General features: G+C 42.5%; 1 protein-coding gene across 1 annotated transcript in view; it reads right to left on the bottom strand.

The window, feature by feature from the left end:
* The window catches only part of PDGFRA (platelet derived growth factor receptor alpha), a 41,968-nt gene extending 41,592 nt beyond the window's left edge, over window positions 1-376 (bottom strand). The window contains exon 1 of the mRNA XM_056855086.1: window positions 328-376. Coding sequence (XP_056711064.1) covers window positions 328-376 — 49 coding nt within the window. The remainder of the gene's footprint in view (window positions 1-327) is intronic.
* Between the last annotated feature and the right edge of the window lie 12,290 nt (window positions 377-12,666).

The following is a 12,666-nucleotide window of genomic DNA, read 5'->3' on the forward strand; positions in this document are numbered from 1 at the left end:
ATTGTCTACTCAGACTGGCAGCGGCTCTCCAGGGTCTCAGGTAGAGGTCTTTCACATCACCTACTTGCTTGGTTCCTTTAACTGGAGGTACTGGGGATTGAACCTGGGACCTTCTGCATGCCAAGCAGATGCTCTACCACTGAGGCACAGCCCACCCCCTCAATGAGGCTAAGGATGCAATCATAGACGTACTTCCTTAGAAATAAATCCTAACGAACTAATTTCTAAGTCAGAATTGTATTTTGATCATTTTGGATTTATTGAGGATGAGGGTACATGCTGCAGAATACCAAGCCAGGCTAACATATTTTAAAGTGGAAATATTACCTGCCAGCAGATACCCCAAGATCTGGAAAGTCCTTCGAGAAGGACTCATTGTGATGGTGAACTGAAATCAGAATAAGAAACATAGAAAAGACATGGTTAGTTAATGTCTCTATCGAAAATGACCACAACATATCTATGGTGCACATTATCGTTTTAGAAATACATTCTGCTTCTATAAACAAATCATAGAGTTGGCAAGGGCCGTACAGGCCATCTTGTCCAATCCCCAGCTGAATGCAGGATCAGCCTAGAGCACCCCTGACAAATGTTTGTCCAGCCTCTGTTCAGAGACTGCCAGTGAGGGGGAGCTCACCACCTCCCAAGGCAGCTGATTCCACTGTCGAACAACTCTTACTGTAAAAAACATTTTCCTAATATTCAGCCTGTAGTTTTCTGCCCGCAATTTAAACCCATTTATCGCGAGTCCTAGCTTCTGCTGCCAACAGGAACAGCTTCCTGCCTTCCAGTAAGTGACAGCCCTTCAAATACGTAAAGGGAGCAATCAGGTCCCCCCCTCAACCTCCTCATCTCCAGACTAAGCATTCCCAACTCCCTCAGCCTTTCCTCATAGGGCTTGGTCTCCAGGCCCCTGATCATCCTCATCGCTCTCCTTGCACGTGCTCCATTCTGTCCACATCCTTTTCGAATTGAGGCCTCCAGAACTGCACACAATAGTCCAGGTGTGACCTGACCAAAGCAGTGTACAGCGGAACGATGACATCTTGCCATTTGTTGTATATACCATCAAAAGTGACTAACAGAACCTCCAGCTGTGGTCTGTTAATCTTTACATTCAAAGATGACCCACGTTATACCCATCAGACATGCCATTTCAAGAGGGCACAGGCACAGTGTTTTAGACTGCCTATGGAGCATTCTTCAGGAACAAATCTATCAAATCTATTTTTAGTTCTAGTTGCGTATAACAATTGCTCTTAATAATGGTAGGTATTTATTAATACGGCATTAGCCAGAAAAGATACAAACCTTGTCAATAAAACCAATTACATGATAATCTCTTTGTACAAAATACAGATAAAAATATATCAATTAAAATTCTAACACTAAACCTTACTAACACTAATACCCTTTTCCGAGTGGATTTTAATTGCTGCAGAGCAATACTTGGGCAACCTGCAAATAACACTGAGAATCTCCCTCCCATAAGAGGAATTTATTTTTCTCTTCCTCCAAACTGGATTCCATTGTGTTAATAAGAGGAAGAATTAGCTTCTGACGAATTCCCTCATAATAGATACACGCTCTTAATAATGTGCAGCACAACCCATACGAGTTCATTCAGAAGTAAATTTTGCTGAGTTCAGTGGAATTTACTCCCTAATCCAAGGGTCCTCAATCTCATTGATCCTGTGTGCACATCTGGACAGGGAATGGGCACCACCACAAAAAGGCTATGGTGGGGGGAGGCTTGGGTCAATCACAAAGTAGCTGCCATGGGATGCTGGGGCCAATCACAACATGTTGGGAGGTTGAAGGCCAAGCATCTAACAATGGAGGCAGCTGTTTCTGACTGGGTGCTCCTAAAGACACAAGGGTGATGTCTTCCTGGTCCTTTGGAAGCATTTCCTGCCCAGTGAGGTAGAGGAATAGGGCTGCCAGCCTCCAGGTGGAACCTGGAGACCCCTTGGAATGACTGCTCATCTCCAGACTACAGAACCCTGTTCCCCTGGAGAAAATGGATCGGAGGATGGACTCTATGACATTGGACCCCGCTGAGGTCCCTGTCCTCCTCAGGCTCCTTCCCCAAATCTCCGGGAATTTGCCACCTAGATCTGGCAACCATACCCCCCAGCCATTCCATGCCGGTGGCCAAGGGGGATCTGACAACTATATGCCCACTATATCCTTTGAACGTAGCTGTGGATATTCTCTTTAACCCACAACTCAAACCCCAAAAGGTTATCCTGACACCCATGGCTCTTAAATGCGGGGCGGGGGGGAGAAGGAGAAGAGTTGTTGTTGTTGTTGTTGTTGTTGTTTTTTAAAGGAACTGGTTAAAAGGTTTAGCTTTGGTGAAAATGTAACAATCTATTATATTAATATACTAGAAAGATAATTTGCAATTATGGGTGTTGGGAGACATGCAGGGTTTACAGAGAAATTAACTTTTAAAGGAGGTGATAAATGTTACCTAATGTTCTAATCTAATTACTATTATTGAGATTAATTTTTTGTATTAGTATCAATTAAGCTTTTAGTTCAATGTTTTATCTTTAAAATTGCATGTGATTTAGTTTATTGAATAAAATTAAAAATATTACGATTGGAATTACCTATACTAAAGAGTATATAGGCTCATTGAAGGATGGAGGAAGATGTAGGGAAAGATTTCTCTCTTTTTTCTTTTTTTATATTGGATGTATTTTAAAAGTATAAGTTTATTTGATTTAGAAAAACAATAAAATATTTTTTTAAAAAAAATGAGTTGTTTTTTATATGCCGACTTTACCTTTTAAGGAGAATCTAACCAGTTTACCACTGAAAGAGGGTAGGAAGAGCAGAAACGGACACTTCTATCTTATCTGATTCTAATCACAGCATTTAGTCTGATTGCTGCGCTCATTTAGTAATGTTCTTCTTTGCATTCCTCTTTTACAACTGAAAATATTGTCCTCATGTTGCAGGAATTTCTTAGGAAAACATTTCAGAAGAAATTCAAGTCTTGCTCTGACCTAGCTTGGTTCAATAAGCAGTGCCCAGAACAAAAAGTTTTTTTTTTCTTCCAATCCCTATATCTTTTGCTCAGAAGGAAAACCTATGAGATACAATGGGATTTACTTCTAAGTAGACACGACTAGGATTTCTATTACACTGTTGACAGCAGGAAGAAAAAAAACAGCAGTCATAATTTGCTAATTTTGTTAAGAGGGCAGTTTTTGCTAGCGGCTTTGAAAAATACATTTTTATGGTGAAATAAGAATTATCCTGATCATCTAAATCAGCGGTGTCAGACATAAGACCCGCGGGCCGGATCTGGCCCCTTGAGGGCTCTTATCCGGCCCGCAAGTCAGCCAAGGCCGCCACCCCCACTCCCACTCTCGATCTGGGCTGGCAAGGCATGGCCCGGCCCTACCAAGTGACATTGATGTCATAACCGGCCCTCGTAACAAATGAATTTTACACTCCTGATTTAAATGAATCCAGAAACCGCCATGCTTAACACAAGAAGCAATACAAGACCGGGCTCATATCCATATCTTCTTTCATTTCCTTATGCCTATGACAAGTAATGTATTCTCGCCCCCGCTGCATCTTTTGCAGAATTAGTCATCATAAATCAATGCCTAATCTCCCAAAGGTAACAGCAACCAATAACCTTTTCTCTATGCACTACGTGTAATTTCCAGTCCATGGTAATCAAACTGCTCTTCTGCTCATATCCAAAAGCCAAACCCGAGCAACTCTTGGGGTGAAAACGCATGGTCGCTTTAGCCTCCTTTATTCCCTGTTTCAGCCAGGATTCAGCCAGGATCGAATGAACATTTGGCGAAGCGCATGCGTTCCATTATGGCTGAATACTGGCTGAAACAGGGAATAAAGGAGGCTAAAGCGACCGTGCGTTTTCGCTCTTGTTCAGTGAAGTTCTCATTGAAGACAGTGGGAGTCTGTGATTCAGACATTACAGGGATCACCACCATCTTGTGTCAGACACAACACAGTCAGATGTGAGTTGTGGGTTCTTCTCAGTTCCTGTGCAGACTTCATCTAGTTTGGATCAGGACAGCAATGTGCACAGAGAGGGGGCTTCAGCCTCCCCATACCATTTTTACAACGTGGAACAGTCCTGGGGGTGCTGTTGGGAGAACCCACGTGTTCTATGGAATGCACAAGGGTATCACCAACAACAAGCCAAATAGTGCCTCCGGGACTGTTTCAACTTGGGGAGATGGGTAGGGTTGCCAGCCTCCAGGTAGTGGCTGGAGAGCTCCCGCTGTTACAACTGATCTCCAGGTGACAGAGATCAGTTCACCTGGAGAAAATGGCCACTTTGGAAGGCGGATTCTACGGCATTAGAGACCCCATTGAAGTCCCTGCCCTCCCCAAACCCCGCTTCCTCAGGCTCCACCCCCAAAATCTTCAGGTATTTCCCAACCTGGAACTGGGAACCCTAGAGATGGACTAAAAGGAAGACTAAAGCCCCTCTCCAAATGTGCTGTGGTCATGATCTGAATTAGTTTCCACACACGTGGAAATTGAGGATAACCCACAACTCATGTTTGACTATATTAAATCCTGTACCACATATCCAGCCTGTGTACTCCGTAATGTATGGATCAGAACCGTTGGTACTAATTTTGGCTGCATGGCCTGGAGAGGCTTTACAAAATTCAAGGTAATGAGATGTTCCCACAGGACCATTATTATTTACTTCATATATTTTATTTACTTCATTTACAACCCACCTTTCTTCCCAATGGAGACCCAAAGCAACTTACATCATTCTCCTCTCCTCATTTTATCCTCACAACAACCCTGTGAGGTAGTTTAGTCTGAGAATGTGAGACTGGCCCAAATCAGTAGTGCAGGGGCCTGCAGAAGATATGCCAGTTTGCAAGTTGAAATGAAGTTGTCCCCAGATATATTCCTCCAATATTTTCCTTTGCAAATGCTGATGTCAGAATTCACCAGAGAGTTTCTAAATATCCCCAAAGTATTTATAATAAGGTATTTAACATCCAAAGTCGCTTTGATAGTATTTAACATCAGATATGCAATGAAACGGCACATTTGACAGCTGGCAATTTATAAGATTTAATATCTGCACCCCACCAAGATATGCCACCATGTCTAAAGCACTCACATTTCAAATGCTGGAGTTACAATAATAATGTAATTTATCATGTCTATAATGCTTTACTACATTTCACATGCACAGTCTCAGTAACTGTTAAAGGAACCCTATGAGATGTCAGTATTACTATGCCCAGGCCATTTTTCAGACGCAGATGCTGAAAAGCTGTAGCTTCCCTAAGACCTTCTCGGATAGAGGGCAAAAGCAAGATTACCGCTCCAACACTGCAATTCTAAACATAATTTTGGTCAGTTTTCTAGGTTGATTGAAGTCAATAGGTTTAGAAGTATGTGATTCTGCTTCACTGTTAGCCACTGCTCTAACCCAGCTGTGCCATGTAGCATTTCACGTTTAAAATTCGAATTCCAGATTCACGTTTTTATTCAAAATTTGGTCCAAATGTTGTTTTCATTTTCAGGCATTTGCAACATTTTGTTTCATGTGAGTTGTGCATGAGATGTAGTGTTACCAGGTCCCCCCTGGGCACCGGTGGGGGATGGGGGGGTACGGTTGCCAGATCCTGGTTGGGAGACTCCTGGAGATTTGGGGATGGAGCCTGGGGAGGACAGGGACCTCAGTGGGGTACAATGCCACCCTCCAAAGCATCCATTTTCTCCAGAGGAACAGAGCTCTGTAGTATGGAGATGAGCTGTAATTCCAGGGGGTCCCCAGGTCTCACCTGGAGGCTGGCATCCCTAACGGAATACAAAATTAACTGGCACAATTTATTGATGTCTGAACTGTGTCGGAAGTACTATTTTATTGCTTTTCCCCCAGGAGCAGCGTGGATGACAGGTCAAAACAGCTCGGAGAATAGTCACAGGTTAGTCCCTCCAAATCCTACAAAACTAGTTCTGGGATTTCTCATTATTCCCCTGTGACACATGGTTGAAAACTTGCAACAGTACTTTGTGATCTGGCATGAGGCTCAGTTGTTCAAATAAAACAGTCAAGGATCCCACAGGGGATTCCCAAGACCTTGGATGGACAAGAGGAGTTCTTGGGATCTTAGCCAGAGCTTAAAGTTCAGTCTGCTAAGTAACAGTTCTTTATAGACCCGTGTGTAAATCAGCTCAAACAAAATAGGATCTGGAAACAAGGCAGAAGGTCTCAAAAAACCCAAGAAATAAAGCAACAAGTCAATACCACCTTTCTTCTTGTAGTCATGTACAAATGAGAGAATGAGCTAATTTTACTGGTGAAACTTCACGATGTACAGAAGGTGGGTGTCAGGGTTGCCAACTCCAGGTTTGGAAATACCTGGATAATTGAGGGTGGAGCCTAGGAGAATGGGGCTTAAGGAGGGACCCTGGTAGGGTATAATGTCATGCAGTCCACCTTCCAAAGCAGCCATTTTCTCCAGGAGAGATGGATGGATGGATGATTTATGTAGTCTGGAGATCGGTTGTAATTATGGGAGATCTCCAGCACCCACCTGGAGGTGTCAGAATCTGCAGGTGTAGCCAGTTTGACCCATGAAGTGGTTTCTAGTTTAAACAGTATAAGCATGCTCCATATATGTGGGGCATATTGCATAGTAACATAAGACCTTTCCAAGATGTTACCATCGTATATACCATGAGCCCAAGAACCACATGTAACAGGAATGTGCTCTACCCACGTTCCTCCAAATATGTATGGTTGCCATTTTGTGTGAACAGTGGCAATGCATGTATTTACCATGTGCGTACAACTTTGGTGCTTGCAAACAGACCCACGGATCGCATTCACACATACCACAACTGTACTCAGATGATAAATACACCTGTTGCCCCTGTTCACAAAACATGATGACTGCACATATCAGGAGGATCACAGATAGTACATCCACCTCTTATGTGCACAGTATAGAATCATAGAGCAGGAAGGGTCCTTAAAGGCCATCTAGTCCAGCCCCCTGCTTAACGCAGGATCAGCCAAGAGCATCCCTGATAAGTGCTTGTCCAGCTTTTGCTTAAAGACTGCCAGTGAGGGGGAGCTCACCACCTCCCTGGGTAGCTGATTCCACAGTCGAACAACTCTTAGTATAACTCCCCCCCCTAATATCCAGCCAGTACCTTTCTGCCCGCAATTTAAACCCATTATTGCAAGTCCTATCCTCTGCTGCCAACAGGAACAACTCCTTGCCCTTCTCTAAGTGACAGCCCTTCAAATACTTGTGTATTCAAATGTGTCAATCAAAAATGTGTGATTGTAACATCTGAGAAGGACTTTAATGGAACATCATTCTAGACATTAGGAAGAATTTTCTAACAGTTAGAGCTGTTCCTCAGTGGAACAGGCTTCCTCAGGAGGTGGTAAGCTCTCCTTCCCTGGAGGTTTTTAAGAAGAGGTTAGATGGCCATCTGTCAGCAATGCTGATTCTGTGGCCTTGGGCAGATGATGAGAGGGAGGGCATCTTGGCCATCTTCTGGTCACTAGGGGGGGGGGTGTGGCGGGAGGTAATTGTGAATTTCCTGCATTGTGCAGGGGGTTGGACTTGATGACCCTGGTGGTCCCTTCCAACTCTATGATTCTATGATCAATGTGGAGCATTTAACCCGTATGGATAGACTTGATGGAGTAGGGCTGTGACAACTGAGCTATGGTGTGACTTCAACATGACTCCTCTTGTGTAAGCGGTGAGTGACTTGGCAACCTGCATTCCACAGCCAAGACTGACAACCTACCAGCAAATGGACACACACTCAACTACTTCAGAAATTCAGCAGATGGCATTCCCGCAGAGACAAGCTGCTTACCTTGGTTTTTCAATTAGCAATAATGGCCATGTGTTTATGTAAGTGCCTCCCACTGATAACAGGCTCTTGGACATCAAAGACGTCTTCCCTATCAGCCTTCTTCCCCTTCTTTTTTTATCATAGTTCTAGCCTGTATTTTTTCTAGATAAAGTACCCACAGTACATATATCTTAAAAGAATTCCCATACTCTTTAGCTGATTAGACTTTAACTTCTTCACACACTCTAAATTGTCTCTGTCATCTATATTTGGAGTTGGAGATTTCCAAATCAAATTTATCTGGAGATCTCAAAAATAAAAGTATTAGCACTATCAACTGCTGTATACTGTAGCAGGAATGGGATTATAGTTGCCAACAACATGGAGGAAAAAATGTCCTGCCCCTTTGTGTGTGTGTAAAGTGTCGTCAAGTCTCAGCGAACTTATGGCATCCCCTTTTGGGGTTTTCATGGCAAGACACTAACAGAGGTGGTTTGCCAGTGCCTTCCTCTGCACCCTTTAATGGAGGCTTAATGTGTGGAAATGGACAGCTGAAGTTTTGGAAGGCATTGGAGGTAAATAGCATAACCTAGTAAATAACATCCCATGAAGCCTCTGTTAAAGGAACAGGAGATTTTTCTCCAAGTAACCCTGAATGGGATTGGATTTGGGAAAATATCTCTGTAAGAATGTACTTAGCACTTATATCAAAGAGGTGTTTTAGAATTTTCTTATGATAGTACTTAATACCTTCAAAGTTGAAACAGATCTATGGTTTGAATAGTAAATATTGTTGGAGACACCAACCCGATTGCTGAATTAATACATACGTTTTGGAGCTGCCTGAGAATTATGTTTTTATCAACAGATTTTGGATCCAGTTAAGGCAATTACAGGATATGAATAAACCTTGGATCCAAAATGTGTTTCTGCTGAGATTTATCAAAGGTTTTGTTGGGATAGATGACATAGAACTGGGCAAAACTTTGTTGCTTGCAGCTAGAATATGCATAGCCAGTACCTGGAAATCAAAGAATTCATCATTATTAATAAATCAGGAACATTGTCCTTTTGACTAAACTGATGTGTTGTAGGAGGAAGGAGGAGGGGGTCTCTGCCCCACAGATCTGTGAAGAACTGGATTTTGTTTATAGAATAATGGGATGTGGAAATGTTTCAATTCTGTGAGACCTTCCATTGTAGCCCAGTGTTCTGGGATGAAGTACATCTGGAAGAATGGGTTAAGGAAGAGGAGGGATACTAGGCTGAGTCGTGTTCTTTGAGGAGGGGCAGAGATCTCCACAAATGTCTCATTTCATAATCAAGGGGTTTGAACACTCTTGATGCTTTATAGTTTTGGAGGAAATGGCAACTAAAGGAAGGACAGGATAGGAGTGATCAAATTATGAATGTTCTGGAGAGAGCAGATTGAGAGAAATATTTATCCTCTGCCATAATATTAGAAAGCGGGGCCATTCCATGAAATCAATTGGCTGTAGGTTCCCGACAGGCAAAAGGGAAGCACTACATCATGCAACACGTAATGCACATCCTGCGTAGGATCCAGCCATCTTTTGCTTAATCTCAGGCAAATTCCCCTGTTTATTAGAGCCCCCCACCCCAACTGTTTTAGCACATGCATTTTGTGTGGCCCCAAGCGTAGCATTTTTTTTAGTGGTCAAAGAGGATCCACCTCTTCTCATTTTATCTGGCAGAAAAGTTGGACAGATCCAGTTCATAGAGTTCACCACAGCTAGGTGATTCACTTGAAGTGCAAATTACACATTTCACACAGAGTTATATAGAGGTAGCTCAGTGGATCTTTCTTTAGCTTGAATGGCCGCTTTGTGATGCAGAGATGACTCTAGGAAAACTAGTTTGGGACGGTAAAAACCATAAGCATTCTTTCTATTAAACCTTAAGGGTGGTTTTTTTTTAATTATTGCAATTAGTTCTTTAACAAATTCCACTTCTCAAGACAATGAAGGAAAGGCTGAGTGAGATTAATACAATGGGCAGCAAACAATATAGATCAAATCAAATAGAAATTCGGTGACTCTTTAAAGGAGGGTTGCCAGGTCCGGGCTGGGAAATACCTGGAGATTTTGAGGTTGTAGCCTGAGGAGGATGGAGTTTGGGGATGGGGGGGACTTCAATGGGGTATGATGCCATAGAGTCCACCTTCCAAAGTGGCCATTTTCTCCAAGTGATCTCCATCACCTGGACCTTGTAATACCAGGAGATCTCCAGTTGTAATACCATGCAATCTCCAGCTACCACCTAATTTAAAGACTAATCAAATTCATTCCAAAATAAGATTTCATGAGTCATACCTCACTTCCCCAGATGCATGGAGTGTACATCCATAGAAGATATATTTATATGTACAAGATACAAGCGACAGAAAGATGGGAGTAGAACAATATTACGCAGAGAGGCCAGTGAGAAGCAGTAACTAATCAAAGAGAATTTAGTCCACTCAGAGTGAGGAAGGACCATTCCCCGCTTTAGGCAGATGGGCAGAGTAGGATAAATATAATCTCAAATGTTGATCCAGTTGGTGTCAGTAGAATTTACTTCCAAGGAAGAGGGAGCAATACAGCTACCACAATGCAGTTTTAAGATCCCACATATTTCATCTGGGGAGGAAGTGCTTAATTTTTCCCCATTGAAAGATCTCCCATCACAAGATCTAACCAAAGGTAAACAATTTTTTTAGCAGTGAATTCAGTGAGAAAGTTAAGCTTCAATTACATCAGGGGAGCTTACTTCTGAGAAAAAATGCAAAGGGTTGGGCTGTACAAAATGCTAAACTTTGGCTGGGTTGTACCCATTTTGTTTAAAACTGCAGCCGTAAAGTTACCACTGGTTCCTTTGAAACTTTTTATCTTGTAATATCACATTACTGCGAGATGGTCCAGATTAGCATTATCCAGTTATGATTCTCTGCTGGAGTTCTTTGTCCCTTGAGAGAAAATGCTTATGTAAAAGTCACTATTACTCATTTTGATAATAATAATTTAGTATTGCCAAATATTACTTCATAGCAATGTTTTGAAGTACTTTCCCTTCCAACCTTATCATCTATGAAGCCTAACATATGAACATTGGGCGGGGGGGAAGAGTACATCAAAAAGAAATTTGGCCCGCCATGTGCAGGTTGTATCAAGGGGTAAGCTTTGGCAGAAAAGTTGACATCAAAAACCATAGCAGCTATAAATTAACAACACAACAACCTGCTGTGCCAGCTATTCTGCAGTTCCCCAGATAGACATCGAAATAATTAAATAGTAACATTTTATGCATGCTTATTCAAAACCAGCTCCTATCAGACCTAGGTAAAGATAACTGTCCCCTGTGCAAGCACCAGGTCATTCCTGACGCACGGGGTGACGTCACATCCCGACGTTTACTAGGCAGACTTTGTTTTACGGGGTGGTTTGCCAGTGCCTTCCCCAGTCATCTTCACTTTACCCCCAGCAAGCTGGGTACTCATTTTACTGACCTCGGAAGGATGGAAGGCTGAGTCAACCTTGAGCGGCTACCTGAAACCAACTTCCGTTGGGATCAAACTCAGGTCGTGAGCAGAGCTTGGACTGCAGTACTGCTGCTTACCACTCTGCACCAAGGGGCTCCTTCCTATCAGACCCACTCTCAAGTAAATGTGCATACAATTCCTGCCTAGGCAACCTTACTTGGGTGTGGGTCCCATTAAATTCACTGGGACTCAGTTCTGAATAAACATACAGAGGATTGGACTGAACAAAACATTTCTCCTAAATTGGCAACACTTCTTTGTAAGAAACGTATCTGATCTGCCTTCTCTCTATACAACTGCCAGTTCTCATCATTTTGTCTGTTTTTGTCAGTGATAGGATAGATTGTGCTGGATGAAAAGGAATCTGGTAACTCCTTTTTGGAAAGAGTGGGAAGATAATGAAAGGGAGCAAGGGGGATGAGTAGGAGCAAGAAAAATGCAAGGGACCTCCTTTCTTCCCTCCCTCGTAAAATACTAATTTTCCCACCTGTGAAATTTCACAGGCTGTTAAAAAGTTACAAACAACTTCCTTGTCTCCCAACTTGTGCGTCCTTCATGTATTTACCCCAACAGGCCAGATGATGGCAGTGTTGATCCACACTGATACGGTTATGGTCTCTATTACATTGGTGGAAAATTTTGTCTCATTGGTGGCAGATCAAGCTTGGGGCAATCTAGATTGCTGAAATACCATCGGGCGGGAAACTGTGATTTTAAAAAATGGAAATCATCTGCATTTCTGTCCTGCTTGTGTAAAATGTCATGATCCCACAATCCAAGGAACTGCCCTACCATGGGTTAGATTGAGAAAGGACAGCTTTCAGCTGCATAATGGTAAGATTATCCTAACATTTACAAAATTTAACTTTACAACATTTAAAATCCTTGCCATGGGTCATCACTTACTAACAAGGTTAGCATCCCCCCTCCCGGCAAATTGTGCTGTTTTCCCAGAAAACTTCAAGAAAGCCCAATAAAAAAGGGGGGGGGAAATCATTTTGGGAAAAACCGGTGTCAGCTGCAAACTTCATTTAAACATGTGTGTGGAGGCACCTACAATTTTTCAGTCACCAGCTTTCTTTTCCTTATAAAGCTCCCCAAAAGCAGAAACTTCCAGTATGAGGAACAGTGGGAAATTCTGAAGCTTTCAGGGAGTAAGATACAAACAGTAAAAGAACTTGCTCTCTGTACTTCATTTCAAAGATAATCGTAGGGTTGCCAATCTCCTGCTATTACAACTGATCACCAGCCGATAGAGAACAGTTCAC

The sequence above is a fragment of the Euleptes europaea genome, chromosome 9 (genome assembly GCF_029931775.1).
Source record: "Euleptes europaea isolate rEulEur1 chromosome 9, rEulEur1.hap1, whole genome shotgun sequence".
Taxonomy (NCBI): Eukaryota; Metazoa; Chordata; class Lepidosauria; order Squamata; family Sphaerodactylidae; genus Euleptes; species Euleptes europaea.